Raw genomic sequence first — 24721 nt, 5'->3', positions numbered from 1 at the left:
CTCTCCCTCTCCCTCTCCCTCTCCCTCTCCCTCTCTCTCTCCCTCTCCCCCACCATGCCTGGTAGCTTGTTATCTTGATAACACTGAAGCTCATTTGTTTTTTATTTCATATTTTAGTTTTTGTTTTATGTGTATTGGTGTTTTGCCTGCCTGAGTGTGTGTGTGTGTGTGTGTGTGTGTGTGTGTGTGTGTGTGTGTGTGTGTCTGTGTGTCTGTGCACCCCATGTGTGCAGTGCCAGCAGAGGTCAGAAGAGAGTGTGGGAGCTCCTGGAACTGGAGTTACAGACCATTGTTAGTCACAATACGGGTGCTGGGAATTGAACTTGAGTCCTCTGGAAGAGCAGCCAGTGCTCTAAACCACTGAGCCATCTTTCCAGCCAAACACTGAAGTTATTTGACCACTGTGTTGTTTGTAAAGTGCTCTGATGGACTCAAAATAGGAATGATTATGACTATGATTAGTTTAGGATTCCTCTAAATAGCTTAGTCACTGAAAGCTGTTCACTCTAAATTCTGAATTCTCTTGGGTGCTAATAGAGCCCACTCTACTCATCCTAAAGTATATTTTGGTTTATGCTTGTTGTCCTGTGTCATTATTTATATTAGTCATGTATTAGTTATATACTCTCAAAAGGCATTTATATATAATGTTAATGCTATGACAATAAATGACAGGACATGAATAAAGATTCAGATATGTAGAAATGGTGTGTGTGTGTGTGTGTGTGTGTGTGTGTGTGTGTGTGTGTGTGTGGTGGGGGAGGAATCAGAGAAGACTGGTAAGTCCCAAGTAGCACCACAGGATACACAGTGTGACACAGAAAGATCATGAAACTTCTCAAGTGTAGGGGAAAAACTCTTTTCATACTATTTCTTTGAAAAGACCAGGTTTTAATGAGAACTAGGAATAGCTGGTGTAGAACAACAGAACTAGAGTGATCTCCTAGAAAGTTCCAAAGACTCACTTCCCCTGATTACACTTCCAATTAAGAACCCAGGTTTGCATACGTGGTCTCCAAATACAAAGGATTGGCTGTAGACACTGTTCTACTCTCCTGACTCTTTCAGCCTTTCCCAAATAGCTCCCAACAGTAGACAGAGTCATTTGTATTTATGGAAGTTAGAGCTGTAGAATGAAATTCAAATTATAACTTTTACAACATTACTTTTGCTCTGGAAATTTGTATCTGCGAAGCTAATGAGTTTAATATAAAACCAGTTCTAAATTTGATCATTGTCTTGTGATCTGACAGTATAAAAAAACTGTCAGATCTAGGCTGTTTCACCGAGCAAACAACAGCAGACTCTGAAAGTAGTGTTGAATTGCTGATAGGCATACTTCAGCTACATATACCTTTTCCTAAAGGGCGTAAAGAGGCCTGGCTTGACTTAGTTAGAAGATACACAGGGACAGCTGTCCCCTTTTTATTTGAATTTATTACTTCTTTTATTTTTATTAGAACCATTCATTTTCAATATATTTTAAGGGAAATTTAGATCATAAATGTAAAATACATAGTACAGTTCTTGATAAATGAAGAACTCAATATTCTTGGTGTGACAGCTTGATTGGGACTTGATTTGGGTATAAGTCTTTGAGTAAGACAATTTTCAAATAAAACAAGTCTCTATTTTGCTGGTGTCTTGTGGTTCGTCTACCATGCTGACATATATCTCCTTGGTCTTTATTTTTATTCATCCTGATTAACTTCAGCCAAGATTCATATGACTTGCCCAAGTCACATAGCTGGTAGGTATGAGAGTCTAAACTTCCCACTGGAGTTTCCAACTGGAATCCTGTGCTTCAAGCACCACTTCAGGATGGTGTTTAAGTAACTCACCAGATGTTATGGTTCCCTACAAAGCTAAAAATAGTTCAGTTATTAAATCGCTAATTGTGCCTCTCTGTTTTGCTGGCATGAGCTTCTAGAACCGCAAGCCCAATCTGTAATTATTTTCTCTGGTCTCTTTTTCCCCCGTGTTTTGTGTATTTTTTGTTGTAATTACTTGAATCTGTTAGTGGTTGAATTTCTATGTGAAGCCCCACTGTGATATTTCTGGGCTTCCTCTCTGGTGGATTTTCAAAGGGTAAACAGTTTTAAAATCAAATAACTCCCCAGTGTTTAATGAAGTCTTGATTCTTTTGAAAAACCAAGTTCATCCTTTTTAGCATGATGAAAGCAACACATGTTCATCCAAAAACATTAAAAACAACAACATCCTGAATGCTACAGTACCACCCAAATGCAGCAAGCTAGTGATGTTTCAATCTATGTCGATAATTAGTTTTCCTTATGAAGTCTTGTGAAGTTACTCTATTATATAATATTTATTCTCATTCTTATTAAGCAATAATAAACAAGCAATTTTTATTCTGCTATAAACTTGAGAAAAACAGTTTTAATAAGTGTTCATAGTTTCATCCGTCATGCTTTCTGAATCAGGCCATGCCCTGGCAGCGTAACTAAGTCTTAGAAGCATAGATGGTATAGATTCCAGTTCTAATCTCATGTGTGGATCCAGAAGCATCATCAAGATTTCTTCGAACTGTTCACCTCCTGAGACAATTCCTTTCTTTGTCCTCCCGTTTGCAGCAACACTTGATCCAGGACCTTACCTTACTCCAGTTTCCAAACAACAAAAACACAAATGATGCGCAAAATACTGACAGCTAACTAACTCTGAGGAAGCACTGAAGAATTTAATAAATCCATGACATATTGCACACAGTCCTCCACTGATTTATTCCAGACCCTCTCCTAGTCTTAATGTCCTTTCTAAATCTCCATACAGATTAATAATACCTTTCCCCATTACTCATGATTCTTGAAGATTACTTCTTTTGAAAGGCCATACTTAATATTTTCCCTGGTTAGGCATGACCACCATCAATCTACTTGCCTTTCTTGTCATTCTTCAATGAAGCTGAATACATTTCTCCATCTTGTAAGGAAGATAATGTTGCAAAGATACCCTAAACACATCTTGGATTTTATGTGTGCTTATTTCTCTCAGATATAATCTAGGTTATTCCTGGATCTGGATGAAGAGATGCATACTTAACTGTGAAACACGTGTTTATTGTGTCCTATACACATTACAGGTGCTTTCAATTTAAAAATTGTAAGCCAGTCTTTATTTAACACTCAGGAAAAGTCTTGTAGATAAGTATTATTCTAAGAAGTACAACATCATTTCATCTTCCAGGGTAGCCCCTACTCAGTCATTTTACACATATATAAACTAAGGCATGAAGATTTTAATCACCACGCCCATAGTCTCATAGCCCACAGGGGTGAGGCAGGCATTCTCACTTTTTTCACAGAAAGCCTACAACCACATCCTCCCATAGACTTTGAACCTTGCTAAAACAAGGCTAGTCTAGGTTAATTTCTAATTGGGCTGTGCTTCTATTCTGGAGAAAGGTTGGCAGTTCGGTCATGTGATCTTTAAGGGTACTATATTCCAAATGCTTATTTCCTTCAGTGTTGTTTCTTCACCAGTTGATTTTGAATTGCTATGATGAAAAAAATCCAGATTTTCATGATACTACCCTTCGCTAGAAATTAAAACCCCCAGTTAGGACATGGACGGCCTACCTGTTTCATGACAACTGAACAGTCTTGACAGCCTGGACTATTATTACCAACATGGCAGCTTCCCCACTCCAGGGCTTAGGCATTGTGTTGGGCATATCATTCAAAATTGTGGATAAATACCGAGGAAGAAAGCTTTCGGTTTTTGTGTCAGGATCCCATTCTTCTTCTGTGCAGTTGATTTGGAAGAGAGCTGTGGATTTGGGGAGCTAGATCAAACAAATCTCTTCATAGTACATAAGAATGGGGCCTGTTGCCACTGTGGTACAACATCCCCCTGCTCCATAATAACAGGTGCTGGAGGGTGCCTTTCCCAGGCATGGTGACTTTAGAATAGTTAATGAAATTCATTACTCATTTGAGAGAAAGAGTATGAGTAAAAAGCACTATAAAAATCCAGTCCAATTCAGGGTAATCTTGGCACATACCTTATCCTGCTTAGTGTATTTCCAAAAAGAAACAGGCCCATTAAACTCAGGAGGGACAGCTCAATCCTTGTTAAAGTCATGAATCGATGCTGCTCAGTTCCCAGCTCTACTCAGTGTGTCTGCAGAGAGCAAGAGTGGGAAAAGAACTGATCCCACCATCCCTGAGTATGCCCTTCTCTTTGAACAAGATGCTGAACAGAAAGGTCCCTTGCTTTAGAGACAACTGCTGCCTGTCTACTCTGGGGCTCTCACCACCACAGACACAGAAAGTCTCCATGTAGGCTTTGTCAAATCTCCACTTCTTAGGGCTGTGGAATCTATTAGTGTCATTTTGGGTTGTTTATACCAGAGTCTCCTGTATCCCAGACTGACTTTCAACTCACCAACCTTGCTTAGGATGACTTTGAACTCCTATTCCTTCTACATCAATCTCCTGAGTGCTAGGATTAAAGGTATTTCTCACCACATCCAGTTTATACAGTGCTAAGGGTGGAATTTATAGCATCACACATACTAAGCAAATACTCTACCAACTAAGCTATATCTCTTGCCACCTCAATGCAACTCATTTGCTAAATTCATATGCAAAAAGCTACAAAAGGTGGAGAATTTTGAGTGATACTCATTAAGAAAATCCCTGGGAAGATTTGCTTATGTATCCCTCAGTCAAAGCTTAGTGAGCAGATATTCTAGATTTGAGATTTCCCCATTTCAAAATAATTTCAATGCAATATCTAAAATAGGAAAGGCCTGGGGGTTATCATTCTTGAGTTCCCTGATGAGTTCCCTATGAGCTCCTCATAGATTAAGCCAGATATATAAAAATGTGTCTTTCCAAATATTTGCAATCCATACCTTTTACTGATCTATCAATAATAGTTTACAGTTTGGTTTGTAATTTGTTGTACCAATAACCTTAGACTCTGGAACTCTGGTGTGCCTGTTATAGTAATTCAAATAAGACTAACTTTGGCTACAGCTTGTGAAAGGTCTTTTTTGAAAGATCCTTAGCCTCCAATTTCTTCTTTATGCATGGTTGTAGGGGATGCAGATGTGTGTGCAGGTATATATGAACATGCATGCATGTGCATGTGTGCAGGTGTATATGAACATGCATGCATGTGCATGTGTGCAGGTGTATATGAACATGCATGCATGTGTGCAAGTGTATATGAACATGTATATGTGTGCAGGTGTATATGAACCTGTGTACCTGTGTGTGTGAAGGACAAAGGACAACCACAGATGTGATCCTCAGGAATGCTAAGCATCTCCTTTGACACAAGGTCTTTCACCAGGGCTCAACAACTAGGGCAGACATGGCCAGTGATCACCGAGGATCCTCCCGACTCTGCCACCCTGGTGCTGAGATGACAAGTGGGCAAACACCATTATGCCCAACACTTTTAACATAGGTTCTGGGTACCAAACTCAGGACTGAGTGCTTGCAAGGCAAGCACTTTATTTAGTAAGTCAATCCCTTAGCCCATCTTCTTAGTTAATTTGCAAGTTCTGGACTAATGAGACATAACATTTAAAAATGGAACAAGATTGTAGACTCCCACTCCCGACATGCCGCTTCTCTTTAAGCCTCTGGGTTGCAATACACTCACACTCTTGTTTACACTGGGGGGAGAAGGGAAAAAGACAAGGTGTTAGCACCCACTTCATGGGGCATGGCAGTGAGCACTGACCAGCATTACATACTTAAAAGACAAAACTTATGAAGGAAAGGGATATAAATAACCCGCCCAGTCTATGGAAAAGGGGAGAGCTTCCTGATGGGTTTCATCACACATTTTTATTTTTATTTTATGTTTCATACGGAGGGGGAGGGAGAGCGAGCAAGCGAGAAGTGGGGGCAGAGTAATTGTTTTACGATTTAAAGGTCCAAAAAGGTAGTTTTTCATTTAAATTCTGGTTGTGGCAGGACCAGGGATAATATAGAAAAACTGAGACCTGAGGCTGCCCTGCTTAAAGATGTTTAAGGCCATTTTTAAGATGGACCTCAGAAGAGGGCTTAATGGGCAAAGTGCTTGCTGCTCAAGCCTGAGGCTCTGAGTGAGATTCCCAGCACCCACACCACGTGTCTTTAACCTTAGCACTGAGGAGACAGAAGCAGGGGGATCCTGGGAGCTCACTGGCCATCTAACCTAGCCAAAAGAGGGACTGCTAGGTTCACTGAACAATTCTCTCTCGAAAACTAAGGTTGATAGTGATTTAGGAAGATACTGATGTCAACCTCCAGCATCCACTGCATGTGCACAACCCTGCTCATCCTCACACATGCATACATTGCACACACAATCCCCAATTTGTGATCCTTGGAATTAGCTTTTGTCTGAGAAATAAGGAATTTTGAACTGAAAATAAGTGTAAACGGAAAAAGCATCAAAATGCAGCAGACCTAGGAAGAACTTCCAAACTACCACAGAGCCTCTGTAAATTCTACTCCATATGTGCAGTGTTTTACACCACAGCTCCTTTTCTTCAAACACCCCAAGAGCACTCAGTTTGCTTGATGGGCCTTTAGAGAGAGAACACTCACCTAGACAGGTTATTTAAGCATTTAAGGATTTTTTTGTTTGTTTTTGTTTGTTTTTCTTTTAATCCAGATAATGGATGGATATCTTTGCTACTGGCCCATGATGTTCACAGTTTGTTGTTTGTAATATTTGGAAAATCATCAAAACAAATATTGACTGCTATTTTAAGAAGCCCATTAGCAGTTTTTAAAGCATAGATGAAAATTTGGGGGACCATGCTTTACTGAGGTAGAGCATCTAGAGGGAGGCTAGGAAGTGGATAGGGCAGATGATATTGGCTTTAATATTTACAGGATCACATTAGCATCTGGCTTTCATGGTGACCCTTTATGCTTCTAGAAGTCCAACCCCCAAATCCACCTAAGTACAGAGGAGTCTTTTCATTTCATTTGCATGGATATTTCTTCAAAGGATTAGGGGACTCCTTTCATTAAGTCTTGGGGTTTCTGTTTTGTAATACTGTTTTCTTTTCTTCAGGGAAGAGCCCCGTTTTTCTCAATTTGTGATCCATGTATGGTGTGGAACAAACTCATCAGCTTCGTAATGACACTTTGCTTCTCCCTCTAGCAGTTATTTTCTCCTTGTTTTATTTTATTTTTGCACTGTAGGGAGGCTTGTCAGAGGGTGTACAGCTTCTCTTGGGTCCAGGATTTCAATACCATGTGATTATCGGTATTTTTTTAAGCCCCGCCCATTTTCAACACAGTATATCTCACAGTACAGTTGTCCTGGTCTATTAGAGACTGATCCAGCTTCTCTCTGTAGAGGCAACAAAGCTCAGAGCCAATCCATTAATCCTGACACGAGATCCATGCTTCATTGACAGCTTGCAATAGTTTGATTCCTAGCAGGGTGCCAACGTTTGCTAACTGACCTCAGTAGAACTCATGAAGTATCTGATTCAGCAGGAGCAGTGAGGACCGTTGTCATAACACTATACTGAGAACATCTTTTGCACCCACATCAGTACAAGCAGCTTGAATTTCTCAGGGAGCTGTCAGGTATTTTAGGGTCCCCTCACTTCATTTCAGATCTGGAAGTAATCAGTACATGATTATGTGGCTTCTTTCCCAAATTCCTGGAGTCCATGAGACCCAAATGGGAAGGACTGGGTGATGTCAACGCCTCAGTGACAGCTAAAACATGAAACTGGAGCAGTGGCAAGGAAGAAGCAAGATGATATTCGTAACAGTTAACTCAATGTTTTGTTTTGTTTTGTTTTGTTTTGTTTTTCCCACAGCAGGAAAAACCCAGACTTTTGGAGCCTTTGGATTATGAAACTGTCATTGAAGAACTTGAAAAGACCTATCGGAATGATCCTCTTCAAGATCTTCTTTTCTTCCCCAGTGATGACTTCTCAGTAAGTCTCTGCAAGTCCTTTAAAATTACTGGGGGCCATAAGTTAGGTTCTGTCTTTCCACATAGATTCAGAAAGTAAAGCCTTCTTGTAGTGGTGTTTTTTTTTACTCTTTGGGGGCCTGCCACCCAGCTCAAAAATAAACACACAGAGACTTGTTCTTATTTATGGATGCCTGGCCTTAGCTTGGCTTGTTTCTAGCCACATTTTGTAACTTAAATTATCCCGTTTCTCTTCTTCTACATTTTGCTTCTGGGCTTTTTAACCTTTCTATATTCTATATTCTGTCTATCTGTCTTTTTTCTCTTACTCCATGGCTGGCTGAGTGGCTGGGTGGCTGGCTCCTTACATTCTCCTTCCCTTCTCCTTTTCTCACTCCTCCCTCCTCTTTTTTTTCTTGGAGCCTAAATTTCTATTTATTCTCTCTGCCTGGCAGCCCCACTTATTTCTCTCCCCTGCCTAGCTATTGGCCTTTCAGCTCTTTATTGAACCAATCAGATATTTTAAGCGGGCAAAGTAACACAGAGTTTACAGAGTTAAACAAATGTAACATAAAACAACGCAACACATATTTGCAGCATTAAACAAATATTCCACAGCATAAATGAATGTAACATGTCTTAAACTAATGCTCTACAGCACCTTCTTGTTATGGCCAGCAGAAGGCCATTTCCAGACATAGAATAGGTCCAGGGCTTCCCCAGCTTGGAGAAGTGGAAGTGAGGCTCAATAGTGGATGCAAAGACCCAGAGCAGCATATGGTGCTGCCTGAAAACAGTTGGTGCCCATGTTCCCGCCAACATCCAAAGCTCTTACCACAGCCTTCCTTTGACTTAGAGTACTTCTTCCCTCAGATTATTTCTAACTAGAAGCTTCTGAGACATAGAAATCAACCAGGGGAAAAAGTAGAAGTCTAATGGCACAAAAGAGGAGATTTTTTTTTTGTATTTATTCATTTATTATTCTCTCATATATTACATCCTGACTGTATTAAAACCACTATGAATCTTGGTTGGCCTTTGTTCAGGAGATGGTGAGTCTTGGGGTCAAAGCAAGAACATCTTTGCAGAATGATTAATGATGTGACATATGTTCCCTTTAGGACAGTGTACACTTATGATGCTCTTGAAATTAGTAGAGAGAATGAATGAGAAGGAGGGTGATAGCCCAGTTAGTAAAGAGCTTGCCATGTAAGCATGAGGACCTGAATCTATTCCCCCGTAATCTACATTAAAAAGTCTGGTGTAGTGACACACACTTGCCATCCCAGGGCTGGGGAGGCAGAAACAGGAAGATTCTAACAGCTGGATGGGCAACCTAGCATCAGCTCCAGGTCAGTGAGATAGACCGAGAGAGAAGGAAAGGAAGTTAATATTGAAGTTTTGCTTTGTTTTGTTTTTGAGACAGGGTTTCTCTGTGTAGTTTTGGTGCCTGCCCTGGATCTCACTCTGTAGACCAGGCTGGCCTCGAACTCACAGAGATCCACCTGCCTCTGCCTCCCAAGTGCTGGGACTAAAGGCTTGCGCCACCACCGCCCGGCTAATATTGAAGTTTAAAAGGATAACGTTGTGGATGATGAACACCAGTATGTCCCAAGTATTAGATTCTCTTCAGATATTAGATAATATATTAGATAATGCTTCATCTGGAGCATTAATGCACTGTTAGTGAAGAGCTTTGCAAACAGAGGCTGCCCTGGGCAGTTGGTAACCTTTTCCATTTTTCTCCTAAAACAAAGGTAGTCTCAGACATGTCAGACTTCAACATTGCGGATGAAAAGGCAGCTGGAGGGTACCCCTGCAGAGCAGGATATGCCTGGGGATTTCTCTCTCAGGGAGTGTGGGTCTCGGTTTCCACATTTTACTAACACAGCTTCCGTATCCCCTCTCAACTTTGGGGACAGATCTGGCTTCTGGCTTCAAAAGGTTTTTTTTGTTTTGTTTTGCTTTGTTTTTTCCTTCCTTCATGGATTTAGGAAAAAGAAGCTACATGAAAACTGATAGGTCTGTGGATGTAGCTAACTTGATAGAAGAAGGCTTGCCTGACCTGAAATGCATGAGGCCCTGTGTCTGGTGGAATATAAAAAAATTATAGAGGAGACAGAGTTAATACTTCTCTGTTCCCACTGTGGATGACAGTGGAAGAAAGGAGACGGACATGGGCACAGGAAAAAGTAATTCTTTCCCTCTGTTTTTCAGTGTTTTGAAATGGCTTCCACTCACTGTTGGCACATTTTAAGAGAGATTTATCTCGGCAGATCTCATTTCTGTGGTTGGATCAGGCTCTGGGGCTTGAGCTGCAACTTCAAGCTGAACTACCTTCTTCTTTTTTTAAATTCCACATCCTTATTTCGATTCTTCAGTCTAGGGGTAAACTACCCAAAAGCCCTTTCTGTCAGACAACACCAAAATTCGTGAACCTTGGAGCATCTTTTATTCCAGCTCTGCCATCCAGAACTATATTATCAAGTACCACTTCAAGTGGCCCTCCACCTCAGAAAGAAAGCATGGGTGGATTTCACACTGGCTCTGAATTGAACTCCATTTTTGTCATCTTTCCAGCCTCATTTAAACATGGTCTCCAACTGTTTTGGTTTTACCTTTGCCATCCTTAGTAACATAAACAGAGCCTACAATAGCATGTTGCTCTATTTTCCCAATGTGATCGTTCCAATCAGTTCACAGGACTATTTTATTACGGGCCTGTTTGAACTCCATGTGTGTTTCCTTATTTCCTCTATAATGATGTTGTAGGGCCAACTAGATGGCTCAGTGAGTAAAGGGGTTTGCTGCCAAGCCTAAGGACCAGAGTTCGATTCCCAGAATGCATACAGTGGAAGGAGAGAATACATGCCCACAAGGACTCTTCTACTCTCCTACCACAGCCTCCTCCATCCTCACAGCCACTTTCCAGCCCACTGGAGTAAATACTAGCACAGTTTAACCATGCTAGTCTATCACATACCCCTAACCATTTCCTTCATTTATTCAATAAGAATGAGATGCAAAATACTGAATATTAATCATTGTTCTAAGAATTAAGAGGCAGCAATGATTGAACAAAAATATCTTGGTTCTAAGGACACTGAGCATCTTACTGATATGTGAGGAAAAGATAAGAAAACTAAGTCACAAATTAATTAAGAAAATAAAGATTATTTTATAAGGTAAAAATAGGCCAATGTGATAAAAACTGAGTCCTGGGAAGAGCTGAATTAGACTGTGTAGTTGGGCAGTCCCTCTGACTAAGTGGCATTTGAGCTGAGCTCAGCTTTCTCATGGAGGACACTAAGAGCCAAGGAAGGACTATTTTAGTCTGATAGGACAGTAGGAGTAAGGTTATAATAGCTCTCAGGTCAGGCAGGTAAAGCTATCGGAGAGCAGTCCAAGACAATGTTGCCCAAGAATGAGAAAGCTTTCATGTTTTTTCTAAATGCGAGCAGTGAGACATTGACCTGTTCCTAGAACAAATGACTAGAGTTTAATATTAACAAAACATGTAGCCTCTTCGTGATGGACCTTGGAAGGCGCCACAGGCCAGCTGGGAAAAAAGCACCCAATTAGTACACTCAAGAGATATGCAATAGCCTCTAATTTTATTATCAGAAAGTGGCATTTCCTATCAGTGGCTGAATTTTCATTTGTACTAAGTAATTGATGGTGGGTAGTATTGAACACTATATCAGCACAAAATTGCCAGGAATTTCTAGTAAAAAGTCTGACTATTTTTCTCACTCTTTCCTGCCCTGTTTTTCTCATTCTTGCCCTATGCATTTTGGCTTGGGAACCTAGATCCCACGGGTAGTATGCTGCCTATTTTTGTATGTCCCATGAGCCAAGAATTTCTGATTTTAAATAGTTGACGGGAAAAGCAATCTAGTTGGTAGCAAGTGAAAAGAATCTGAAATGCGCGTTCTGGTATCCACAAACCAAGTTTTATTCGAGCACTTATATTGGTTCATTTGGTGGTTGCCAGTGGCTGTCCTGGTGCAAAGTCAGGGCTCTGAGTGGTTGTGGAAGTTTGAGTTTGGACATACAGCCCTGTTCGAGTCGAATTTCATTTGTCAGAAGATATCCTGGCCAAAGACAGCCTAGTAGAGGAAAGGATTATTTGTCTTACAATTCCAAATTAGTCCATTACTGTGGCGAGGTCGAGGTAGGATCTTCAAGTATGGCATCTACTACATTCAGGAGCTCAGAATAAATGCATGGATCCTCACTTGCTGCTTATGTTTATACTCAGCTAGTTCTCTTCACTCTTGTACAGTTTAGGGTCCAGCGCTTGAAATGGTGCTGCCTGCCATGGACTGAGTCTTTCTATACTGATTAATAGCAATCAAGACTGGCCCCTGTAGACATCGCGCAGGCCACCTTGATATAAATCATCCCCATTAAAAATCTTCCCACAGGATTCTAGGTTGTGTCACATTGGCAGCTAAAACTAACCAGCACAAGCCCTGAAAAAAAGTATCCTCTGACGCTGCACTCACACACACACACACACACACACACACACTACCCTGATAAAATATAGCTGTATTTGTTCTGTACAGCTCTTTCATCCTCTACACAGAGCATATAAACTTCTCTAAATCCCCTGCCGTCATCTACCCCGTTCACAGCCTATGTCACTTAGGAGTGTTGCTCACCACCAAAAACGTACCACGCTCCTGGAAAGCGTATCATTTCCTTGACTCTACTGGAGCCTTGGGATCCTCTCTAGTGTGCCTGGACAGTTTTCGCTCATCCAAGCAGAAGTGACAATAAAACGACCAGAACTAATCTCAAAGGGTGGAGTATGGATGATCTTAAAACTCCCACCTGTCGTTCCAAACCTCAGTCATCAGGATCCTGCTCTTCAGATTTGAGGACCCAGCTCACTTCTCTGTTTCTATGGTTCCAAGTACCCACGCTTCCTGCCGACATGATTCATTACTTGCTTTGTTTAATCAATATTTATTCAGCACCCACTGGGTGCTGAATATAGAAGAACACTTCCTAGAGGAGTGAGACTGACAAGGAAAGCGAGTCTTGTGCCTTACCAGCTCGTGCCCTAATATGGATAAAGTAAGGCTGATGAAATTGCTTGTGGTTGAATACCAAGAAGCAACAACTGTGTCTGGCATTTGATATCCCCAAAAGAAAGTTTGTTTCACCATACAGCATTCTTACATGGCAAGCATGGACTTTTGGCCTCATCACTCTGATGGCATGAGATGCCATCATCATTTTCTACCTAGGACCTCAGAATGCCCTGCTAGGGGATCTATGCTTTCTCCATAGACATACTTTGGTTCATTCACATTCAGTATTCGCTGGAAGCTTTCAGAGTCACATATCAGACAGTATCATGCCTTTACTTAGAACCTTCCTCCATCCAAGCCCAATCTTCACTGTTCTCCCGGTCCCTTGGTGATCTCCAAGCTCTCATCTCCTAGTGTTAACCCTGGTTCACCACACAGAGCCCCTGACCTTTATTCTGTTCTCACACTTGGCAAGCGCTTTGCCTCTGTAGGACCTGTGCTCCTGACAGAGCTGGCTCCTGGCTCCTGTGATGTAGTTGTAGGTGTGACCTCTTTAAAGAAGAATCTTTGAGGTCCAGCCTACTCTCCTCCTGCACCGGAGTTACCCTATCACAATACCCCGCTGCTTCACTTTAGAGCACTGATTATAACTTGGAAATATCTCCATTTTTGTATATTTGCCTGCTTTCTTCCTTGCTTGTTGGCTTTTTCCTTCAAGGTTCTGGGAAGCAAACCTAGGCCTCCATGCATCTAAAGCACTTTACTACTGAGCTGGACCCCCCCCCCTTTAAACTTGCTTTTTGTTCACCTTCCTGGCACTGGTTTCTCACCAAATTACAATTGCAGCAGGCCAAGGACATTTTCCTCCCTTGTCATTGTAAGACTCACAGCTACTAAGGTAGCACTTGACACAGAGCAAGTGCAACCATCAATTTAGGGACTGGAAAGATAGCTCAGTGGTTAAGGTGTTTGCCACATAACCAGGAGGACATGAGTTCAGATTCCAACAAACCATGTAAATTTCAGGTGGGCATGGTGATGTACTATAATTCTAGCCTTAGCCAACTGAGACAAGACTAGCTATATTGCTGAACTCTGGGTTTGAATATGATACCATGCTGCAATAAAATGCTTCAGAGAATAGAAAAAGAAAACATAAATAATAAAAATAAATTTGATGAACTTTCTTTCAGAATTCCTTGGGTTGTTATTTTAGGAAATAACTTGGATTCTTTGAAAACCTTAGCCATCAAAGGCCATCCTGATGTAAAAGTCTTGAGTTTAAAAAAGGAATAGAGTGATTGCCTCTGCTCGATGATGAGAAAATGAAGGTTAATAAGAAGTTCCCTCTTATTAACATAAACCAACATGTTGCCTTAAAAAAAAAACCACTGAGAAACTTGATCTTTCCTCTAGAGACTCACTCTGTGTAGTACAGTACCCGGCACACAGCAAAAGTAGCCTCTTCCTTCAGACACTTTAATGTACTAATTTAATTGATTTCTATTACTAGGTGAGAGAAAAATTAGTTCATATCCATACCCAACATACTGTACAGCTCATGAGTATTCAAAGGAGGCTGTCAAAGAGTAACTTAAAATGTTCTCCCAGAAGCATTTCCCTTGTCTCTTGGCACACCAGGTAGAAATTACTCGCCTGCTATGTAGACTACAAGACCAGACAACATAAACTTCTACACTACTTCCATCATAATCTTGTAGTATGGAAAACCAGTATATCCGCATGTATTAATCCATGAATTCAAAGACATGGACGGTTTCATTGTTAAATTCGCCACTGTTGATTTTATCTTCATATTTTGAAGTTGACAGTAATAGAAACAGACTAAAAATATACTTGGTCATTAATGTGTGACTCAGTAAAGGAGTTAAGGGGTGTATTGGGGGAAGAGGAAGCAGAAGAATCATTTCAAGGACACAATGAATCATGTTTGATGACTCAGTCTAAATAGAAACTAAGGCAAAAAATCACATAACAGAAGGTGGCAGAGCCATAAATGACTTTCTTGCTGGGTGAAAGGTGCCAAAAGCCTGAGATAGAATCACTTAAGCCATACAGTAGAGATGTCTAGGAACAGGAACACTGGGCAGTCTGCTTACACAAAGCTATGCTGAAGTTCAACTCTAAGAACCACCTTTAGTGACCTAAGCATAAATGTCAAGAATATCGATACAAACAGGAGAAAATGCTTATGCTTGAATTATTGGACTTTCTGCTGTTAAAAGGGCCACCTCCAAAATCATAGTTTTCTGTTGCTCTCAGTTCAATGAGAGAAGTAGCCTTCCAAAGAAGTTACATCATCTCCTCAAAGTCCACTTCTTATTAATGGTTCAAAATCAGTGTTCAAGGGCACTCAGGTTGATCTTGCAGTTGTCTTTGGCTGACTATCAAAACTGAATGACAGATTTCATGATGTATCAAGGGCTTACATTTTTCATAGTGTATTTTTAGCTATTGAAAGCAACTGGTAACTTGGGGACTTCCACGCTTTACCACATGGGCCATTCTCTGAGAGGAAGTTCAAAGACCTTGCTACGGTTAAAGTTACAAAGCAGAAAGGTCAGGAGATTTCTTTTTATCTGAAACATAGCTTAATATTTTATAGGAATCTCAACTCTTCTCAATCTGTGGCTTTTGAGTATGAAAAGAAAGCATTAAATGGCTCATGTTTGTGCAAGGACACTGCTATTGTGATTTGAAAGCTAAGTAATAGCCTGCATTCAATTATGTTATAACATCGCTCTCATGAAGAGGCCCTTGACCAAGGATGTAAGCCACTGAAGACAAAATTCAAACATAAACACTTTGGTTTTCACTTTTTGTTTCCTTCAAAACAATACACTGTGTGCCAGATGCTTCCTAAAGAAGTGAGGCATCCAATTGTGAGTAAATATTAAGTTCTCAAATCTCACTGTGAATGATGCCATAGGGAAGTCAATGTAGTATTATTTAATCACAAACAATGAGATTATGTTATGTCCAGGAAAATGAATAGACCTGAACATCGCCATAAGTCTCACCAAGACAAGTATTGTATGTTTTCGCTCATGAAATCTAGAGAAGAAAGATGTGAAATAAAAAGGGAACTATCAGGTATTTGGAGGGGAAAATGGGAGAATAAGAAAGGGTGAAGAGAGGGTAAATATGATCAAAGTATATCATATACATAAATGAAATCGTTTTAATAAAGCCTCTTTGAATAATTAATACATATTAATTAAAAATAATAATAAATGAAAATAACAAAATTAGGGTAGCAAGGCAATTCTAGCTCTTTATTTTAAAGAGGATATGTAGAGGCCCTTCTCCGTATTTCATTGTATGCAGAATGTATGTCCACATGAAGCTTTATACATAAATGTTCACAGAAGCATAGCCCCCAAATGGAAACAAGCAAACTGTCTACCAACTAGTAACTAAAAGCAGTTTGGCATATTCAACAATAATGGAGAAAGACATATGAATACATGCTACAATTTGAATGACCCTTCAATACATCATGCTAAGCCAGTCACAAAGGACCACTGTTGTAAGATTATTTTCCCTGGGGAGATGAAGTAACATCACCCCTCCTCATAAGGCCCAAGGATAAACCAAAGTACTACTCCATGTATGTTTTCCTTTGGGGCCAATGAGCTTATTATACTCAGTTACGGACCACAAGTGAGAAGTTTTTAGTTGAGAGCATGAGAGATTCCAAAGCAACTACACTGGGATGTCTCCACTCAGCATGGATGATGGCTTCTCCATGGCCGCATAGATGGAGCCCCCTCTCATAACTCCCCCCACCTATATACTCTAGCATGTCTGCAAAACCTTTAGACCATATGCAGTTAGGACTGGATTCCACACAAATAGCTGGAAGGAGTGGCTGGACACTTGGGTAAGGGTCCAGTGACCCTTCCCACGTCGTCGTCATCATCATATGAAAGAAGGCCCAATCATTAACTCGCTCAGGTAGGCATGGCTGATCTGATGCAGATGGGAATCTTTTGCCCAGAGGATAGGGCTCTATGTCAACCATGTGTAAATGGTTACATTTCAATGGAATGTGTAGGCATAGAAAGCAGATTAGTGGTTGGTTGCCAGGTACTCAGGAGAAGGGACTATGTTCAGATTGCTAGGAGATAAAGGGTTTCTTGAGGTGTGATGAAACACACTAAATGTAGATAGTGATGGTGATTTCACAACTTCAAGTATGCTCAAAATCTACAGAAATTTACACTTTAAATGACATGTTCTGTGGCATATTATTAATTATATCTCTCAATAGTGCTCTCATTCTTTTATTTAAAGAAGTTGTTCTAGGTTATGAGGTCAGAAGAGGTGTAGATAGTCAAAGACAGAATACTAAAGAACCACTAAAATACATCTACATTCAAGTTCTTTAAGAGTAATAAATCAAAAATACCAAAGGAACTATATAGGGCATGAGAAAATTAGCTGCATTTTATTTTATTTGTTTATTTTTATTTTGTGTATATTGGTGTTTTGTTGGCATGTATGCCTGTGCATCAACTGCATGCAGTGTAGACCACTGTGGCCTGCCATGTGGATGCTTGGAAGAGAACCTGGGTCCTCTGGAAGAGCAGCCAGTGCTTATGTGGCTTAATCACTGAGCCATCTCTGCAGTCCCTGACTGCATTAATTTTTATATTTTATCCCCAAAGTAGATTTTATGAAACCTGCTGTATTAGTTACTGATTGTCACTGCAACAAAACACCTGACTAAACAACTTCCGGAAGGAAGTGTCTATTCTGGCTCACAGTGTGAAGGTCCTGGCAGTGTGCACGAGAGGCAGCAGGTCACACTCCATCCACAGACAGGAAGCAGACAGAGACAATGCTAATGCTCAGCTTCTTTCTCCATCCTATTCAGTCCAGAACCCTCAGCCCATCAGAAGGTGTCACCCATATATGCGTGTGTGTGTGTGTGTGTGTGTGTGTGTGTGTGTGTGTGTGTGTGTGTGTGTTTGGTTTTTCAAGACAGGGTTTCTCTGCAAAACCCTGGCTGTCCTGGAACTCACTCAGTAGATCAGGCTGGCCTCGAACTCAGAGATCCACCTGTCTCTTGCCTCACAAGTGCTGGCATTAAGGATGGGAGTCACCACCACCAAGCAGGTGTCACCCATATTTAAGGTGGTGTTCCTTCCTCAATTAAACCCATCTAGATAATCCTTCACAGGTCAGGTGGGCCTAGGGGCTAACTTTATCTAGATAAACCCTCACAGATCTGCACAGAGACTTGTAAATTCTGTGAAGTTGACAGTCCACCTTGACACCATACCTGCTCATATACAATAAAATACTTGTTTAAAAATGACTGGATGGATCAATCAACAGCACACCTTTGGGATTTAAAATATTCCACGTCTTGACTTCCTGTATGGCAGAGACAGTAACTATAGAGTTTAAGAAAGAGATGGGTTTGGGCTGAGGAGCCATGGTTTGCTTTGTTTGTTTGTGTTTGTTTTTGTTTTAAGGAGCTGTTCTATCTAAAACCTGAAATTCACAGAGAATAAGTTTTGGATTTCTTGAAAGGTGAAATAAGGTAGATTAAGACCCTCTGTGGCACCATCATGGAAGAGGGAATGTGAGCTGTCCTGTGGAAAAGGCCATGTAGAGTCAGCCAGGGTGAGCATTCCACTACATCAGCACAATGCTCTTCTGTAAGCATCATGGCAAACGTGCTTCTTCCTCAGCTTCCCTGCATGGTGGGCTTAGCCTACAGCCCTGAGTCCAACTTATCAAGGGGACATGTTGGTGCTGTATGTACCTTTACACTGATGGAGCACTTGTTTCTACTGCTTCTCACATCTTTCCTTGTGTACCATGCACAATCGTGTGCTTCTCATAAGAGTTTTTCATGTGCAAAAAGGCAGAAATGTTAACTACCCAGATTAGATCGTTATATGCTATACATGTATCAAGTTATCACGTGTACTCCATTAAGTCTGCAAGAGCTCAAGTAATAATCATTGTTAAAGAAAAGAGTGATTCAATCTTGCCTCCTCAGGGGATGGAAGATGCACTTGAGTCTAGAACAGTGGTCCTCAATCTTTGGGTCACAACCCTTTTTCCTGTCACATATCAGATATCATGCATATCAGATATTTACATGACAGTTACTAACAGTACCAAAAGTACAGTTAGGAAGTAGCAATGAAATAATTTTATGGTTGGGAGTTGCCACAACATGAGGAACTGTATAGAAGGGTCGCAGCATTGGGAAAGTTGAGAACCACTGGTCTAGAAGACGAACCACAGAAAAAGTGAAATAACTGTCTCGGTACTTTGTTGGTCTGAGAGTTCAAGACCATGAACCTTACTGACGTACTTAAATAGTATAACAACTAAATTATCACACTGGACCTTGCTGGATCATGATGACCACCTGCTTATGGATGGTTGCTCACCGTTTAAGCAACCTATAGTCTGTAGTTTTCATCAAAACTAGAAGAGTTTCCCTGTAAAGTACAGTGAAGTTATTAAAGAGCCATTCTCACATAGTCAACAATAAATAAGAAAAAACACATTGCTGCTACTTTCTGAAATGTGGTTTTAAAAATGCTCTTAAAGCAAGTACAGTAATGCATCTTCTCTAGCAGAAATCAACATCAGTGTCTTAACCTGCTAAATTAAGTGGCATTTCTTTTTCAATACACGATTAAGCCAGGATATATTTTAATTGTGAGCTACTTGTTCATTGTGGGGGTGATTACATATTAGGACTGATGGATTTCCTTAACCGCCATCTTCTCTGCCCTTGCATTTCGCAGCTGTGACCTACCATAAGAACTGACATAGGGAGCCTCCTCAGTACCTGGGATAGTAAAAGCAGTCCATCCCAGACTGAACAGTGGCATTTAGCCAGCTGAGCAATGGCCCCTGTGCACTTTGGCTGAAGTCTAAACTAGCGTCATTTTAGCCAGCAGCATGGCTCCTGCAACAAAACCACAAAGACTACCCAGTACAGCGTTGAGGGAACGAGGAAGTCACAGGGCTGCAGTCAAAGACACTGAATACAGTGGGCCCGAAACTGCAAACACAGGCTTGGGGCCATCAGTTCAAAAGAGTTTTCCTTTCCAAATGCCTGACAATACGCCCCTTGTAAAACTCTTGCCACCAGATGAGCTCGGCCGAGCGCCAGTGCGGTCTCAGATCTGTTCCATGCTACTGAACTATACCAATTGTGGAACAGAGCTGTATTAACGAGAACAGGAAGTCTGTTGTGGCCAAGACAATTTGTAGTGGTCTGAAAACACCGACTTCTCAGAAAGGAAATTCTTTTTAAATGTATTAATACCCTTAACAAATAGGATTCTTCATACTTCTATTTTGACCAAGTTACTTGGGCTCCAACACAAGCACTTTAAACAAATATGAAACAAGTGGAAGGATCCCAAACTTGTGGAAGTTCTAGCCTCATGGAGGCCTTTTGGTTTTTTTTAACAAATATTTCAGCGTTATACTGAGATCGTTAGCATGTCTTGGCATGCACATACATGCATATTCACATTCCTTCTCTTGTGCCATGTTTGGGTTGTACACGGTATTCTGCATGCACAGAACTTGCAAAATAATGTCCTAGATTTATCACACAGTTTCATGAGTGTGAGTCGGCCACAGTGACCTTATTTAGTAAAGGCTCAACATCATGACCACAGATCATCAGGAATCCTTCAACGCACTGAATGATGGCTAGCTTCATGTGTTTCACATGGCTATTAACCATTTGTCTATCTTCATTATGCTAGATCACTAATGTAACAACGTGTGAGTCTTAATTTGTAGTGCTTTCTGAAAACAAAGCAAGTAACTCACTGTGAGCTGTCTTTCCAAAGTCATTCCTGGGTCACTGAAATCTAAACAATAATCCCCAAGGCTCAGTTTAGACTGAGTTGTTAGTAATCACAGAGAGACTAACAATAAAGAAGCAACTTGAAGGAAGGACTTGTACAAGGAATTATAAATGGAAAAAATTCTAACCTGGCTTCATTGCACTCTACACAGAAACAACCACTTCCTGGTCTGTCTGTAGACCTCAGCTTCATCTTCAAGACCTACACTTGCTCTCCTTGTCTACACTTGGTTTAAGTTGGCAGTCCCCACTCTTGAATTCTCTTTCCTATAGATGCCATGAAGTCCTGGAGCCTGGTGAACTAACTCTCCCTGTAGCTGTATTTTAAGTTGAACATTACATTTACTGAATGCAGTACCTGGAACGCTGAATTTTTCGTTATTTTTATCCTCTGATCTTAGACTCATGTGACATTCTTCCTCTTTCATAATGTCAAAACCCATGCCTCCCATGTACATGTGCACGTGCATACTCCTGCAGATATACCCACATGTCACATGTGTTCACACACGCACAGGAATACACAGATTAACACAATACAGGCATGCACATACCATACCCATGCACAGCACACAAACTTACAGCATATATATATATATATATATATACACACACACACACACACACACACACACACACACACACACACACTATAGTAGCATACCTTTATGCATAACCACAACCACACACCCACACTTACTGTATAGACATACTCATGCATGACACTAATCACACACACTCACTGAGCCACTTGCCACACCCACACATAGCAGAGACACTGTTGTACCCTGAACACACACTACATACATACACTCGGGCAAAATTCAGCAGATAACCAGTTAAGCACCCTACTGAACACTGAGGCTATGGCCTAGACAGGAAACGAATTGTTTTCCTACATGGGACTTGCATCAGGGGTGAAGGGAGGATTTGAAGAAAATCCCAAGTCTGAAATCAGGCTAAAAGCAATGATGGGCAAGCAATGATGGACACAATGACACTGTTACTGACAGACCTGGCCACAACCCCATGAGCTTAGTTGAAAAACTCCAAGATCCTTCTTGTACCCACTTTGCCTAAACTGATGGTGGGCTTTGAGATTTTCATGTGTTTCATCCACTAATCCAGGAGCATGCCTTTCATCAGGACTAGTTTACGTAAACTGTAGTTTGTATCTCAGAAACTCTGAGGAATTATCTGTGTTTGGAGAATGTGTGCCATAAAATCTCCTCAGTGATTGGTACCCTGGGTGGTACTGTCAGTCATTGTCACCACATAACCATGAAAGTGTGCCGACCGGAGGAAGCTGCTGACTGCGATGCACTCATCTCAGAAAAATTATAAGCCAGCACCTGGAGACACATCAAACAAAAGCAACCTTTGAAATTCTGGCCTAGATGTTTCAAGAGGTATTTTACCTATCAGTTTATGTGTAACCATTTAATAGAATCCTATTTGTCTAAATAGCTATTTGTTTAAATTTGTGAAAGCTCTTTTACTTACTTCGGCAGAAAAAAAAAACATTTAAAACATGACCTTGTTTTCTTCAAAGTCCAAGGTCATTGTGCTTTCTTCCCCTCACCCAGCTGTTTGTACACACACACACACACACACACACACACACACACACACACACACACACACTTCCTAAAAGGGAATAAGTTTGCATGTTACTATTTACAATGGGATTTTGTTAAGTTCTTAAAATTCATTTCCAATTTATTTTAACACAAACAGCGAGAACAGTAACAAAAGATTCTAATAGAAACAAGTTACAAACACAGATGTTCACATTTTTTTTTCCCCTCCGGGTAATAAAACTGTTCTTAAAACTTTGAGCGCACAGATGAAGCAATAACTATGGAAATGCTCCTGGTCATGTCTTTAGGGCTGTTTGGCTCTTTCTTCTTTTATAGAGATTAAAATCCTAAGGGCTGGGGAAGCCTCTCCACCCACCTCTAGGACAATCTGCCCTTGTTTTCGGGATCAGCGTCCGCTCCACATTTTCAAGATGGAGGGCTGAATTTCTTTTCCTTGTTCTTCCAGACAGCCACGGTTCCTTGGGATATCCGAACAGTGTATTCAACGGTCCCGGAAGAGGCCGAGCACAAAGCGGAAAGTTTGCTCGTGAAAGAGGTAAATGTGGTGTTTTCATCCACGCTTTCTAAAGCTCCCACCCCCACCCACCATGCCCGGCATTCCCAACACACTTTTCTACTACGACCCTCCCGCTTGTTCATCTGCAGTTGAGAATCTTTACAGAATGTCTCAGTCCCGATGTCCATTTCAACCTTCGTCACCTCTGGGTGGCCTTCCATCTTTCTGTAGCCATTTTCAATGATATGGTGACTGCTCGGTCTTAGGTCTCTCCTTCCTTTGTTCTTTTTTTCTTTCTGCTTTCACACTGAGAAGTATTCGAGTGTTTTTAACAGAAAGATCTGGTTTTGTTTGACTTATTTATACTGTGATATAAAACGAAGAAGGCTGTATTACATGAGATTGTTGGATTGCAGAGTATCTGTTAGTTCTGCTGGGTGCTCCGAAAAGAGATGATGATAAATTGCTCTGGACAGTTTGAAGAACTGATTAAAAAAATCTGTTGACAACATATACTTGAATTCAGTTGGTGAAACAACGTCTTCATCTTCTAACCAGACATCAGGCTGCTTTGGGATTGGGCCAGCACACAGCAGCTAGATAGCAGATCTTTACAGGATGAAACCAGCCCTTCCTTACACACACAGTAGAGAGTTAAAGTGCGATCCAGCACAGATTAACCGGTAGAGGAAGGGTTTAAATGTCCTTTTCAATCTAAGGAAGTGGTGGATCCTGGTTAGGATTCAGATGAAACTTTTATGATGCTTAATTGCCAAGTTGGACCATTTAACTAGGTCCTCTCATATGTCAGTGAGTAAAAACCACAGGCTTCTTATAAAAACCCTGAATTTGATTACTAGATTTAGTTCCTGATGCCTTTTGTATTTGTTGTAAAGGAGAGTAGAATCATTAAAGTACATTTACTTTTCTTCCTGTTAATTGCTGATGTATTTAACATCTTTTAAGTTATTGATTTTAATATTAATGACTAACTCATCAAATTTTGCATGGTAATTTTATTTTCAGGTTTGTAGTTACATCATTTGCAAATGATTAGATTTTTCTTCTTTTCAAATAAGCATATTATGTCCTTAATTTTTTTGTCTCATTTCATTATCGAATACTCCTAAAATAATGTTGGATAATAATGCTAATATTGAATGTGCTGTTTTGCTGTCTGATTTATTTTTATTTTAGGGGGAAGTCATTATTATTTTTTCCATTTTATAACATACTGGCTTTTACATTGGTTTCTGATATTGCATAACTGTCTTTTAAGAAATATCTTTCTTAGTCCCTTTGACGTGCTTATAAATGGTTCCTTTCACCAGAGACTCTAATCAGTCTATTGATATACAGCTTCTCTGATATAACTCAGTGCTGTAATAGAATTCATAAATTCATTGCCTGTTTATTTGCATTTCTGATATGAACTTTCTTGTCTATATTGTGCTATTACCCTAATAAGCTGTTAGACTCCTTACTGCTCTTTTATTCCAAGCTTTTGCATCTATAGGCATAAATACATTTTGTATCCTATGCATGAGTAAATGTGTATCTGTAAACATGAGTGAAATTTACTTCTAGCATTCACTCCATTCTGTCGGCATTATAGAAAAATCTAGCTTTAAAAAATAAATTGGGGATACAACTGTAGTGTCTATGGTAGTTAAAAGATTGACTAGACATGACTAAAATTCCTGGGGAACAAAAGCATAACTTTATAAGGATGTAATGAATGTAGAGAAGAAACCCCACGTGGCTTCAAAAGCTCTGATGCCATGTAGCTACA

The 24721-nt window shown here is 40.4% G+C and overlaps 1 protein-coding gene across 11 annotated transcripts in view; it reads left to right on the top strand.

Annotated features, from left to right (window-relative positions):
- Positions 1-24721, top strand: part of Dock10 (dedicator of cytokinesis 10) — a 250555-nt gene that overhangs the window by 93133 nt on the left and 132701 nt on the right. For 9 of the 11 annotated variants that reach the window (XM_052750002.1, XM_052750003.1, XM_052750001.1 and 6 more), the window contains exons 2-3: positions 7811-7930; positions 22879-22968. In XM_052750002.1, coding sequence (XP_052605962.1) covers positions 7811-7930; positions 22879-22968 — 210 coding nt within the window. The remainder of the gene's footprint in view (positions 1-7810; positions 7931-22878; positions 22969-24721) is intronic. The other 2 variants (XM_052750000.1, XM_052750005.1) reach the window with 1 other exon arrangement.

The sequence above is a fragment of the Peromyscus californicus genome, unplaced genomic scaffold (genome assembly GCF_007827085.1).
Source record: "Peromyscus californicus insignis strain IS unplaced genomic scaffold, ASM782708v3 Scaffold_21__1_contigs__length_65335640, whole genome shotgun sequence".
NCBI lineage: Eukaryota > Metazoa > Chordata > Mammalia > Rodentia > Cricetidae > Peromyscus > Peromyscus californicus.
This window is presented reverse-complemented; position numbering and strand designations above follow the sequence as displayed.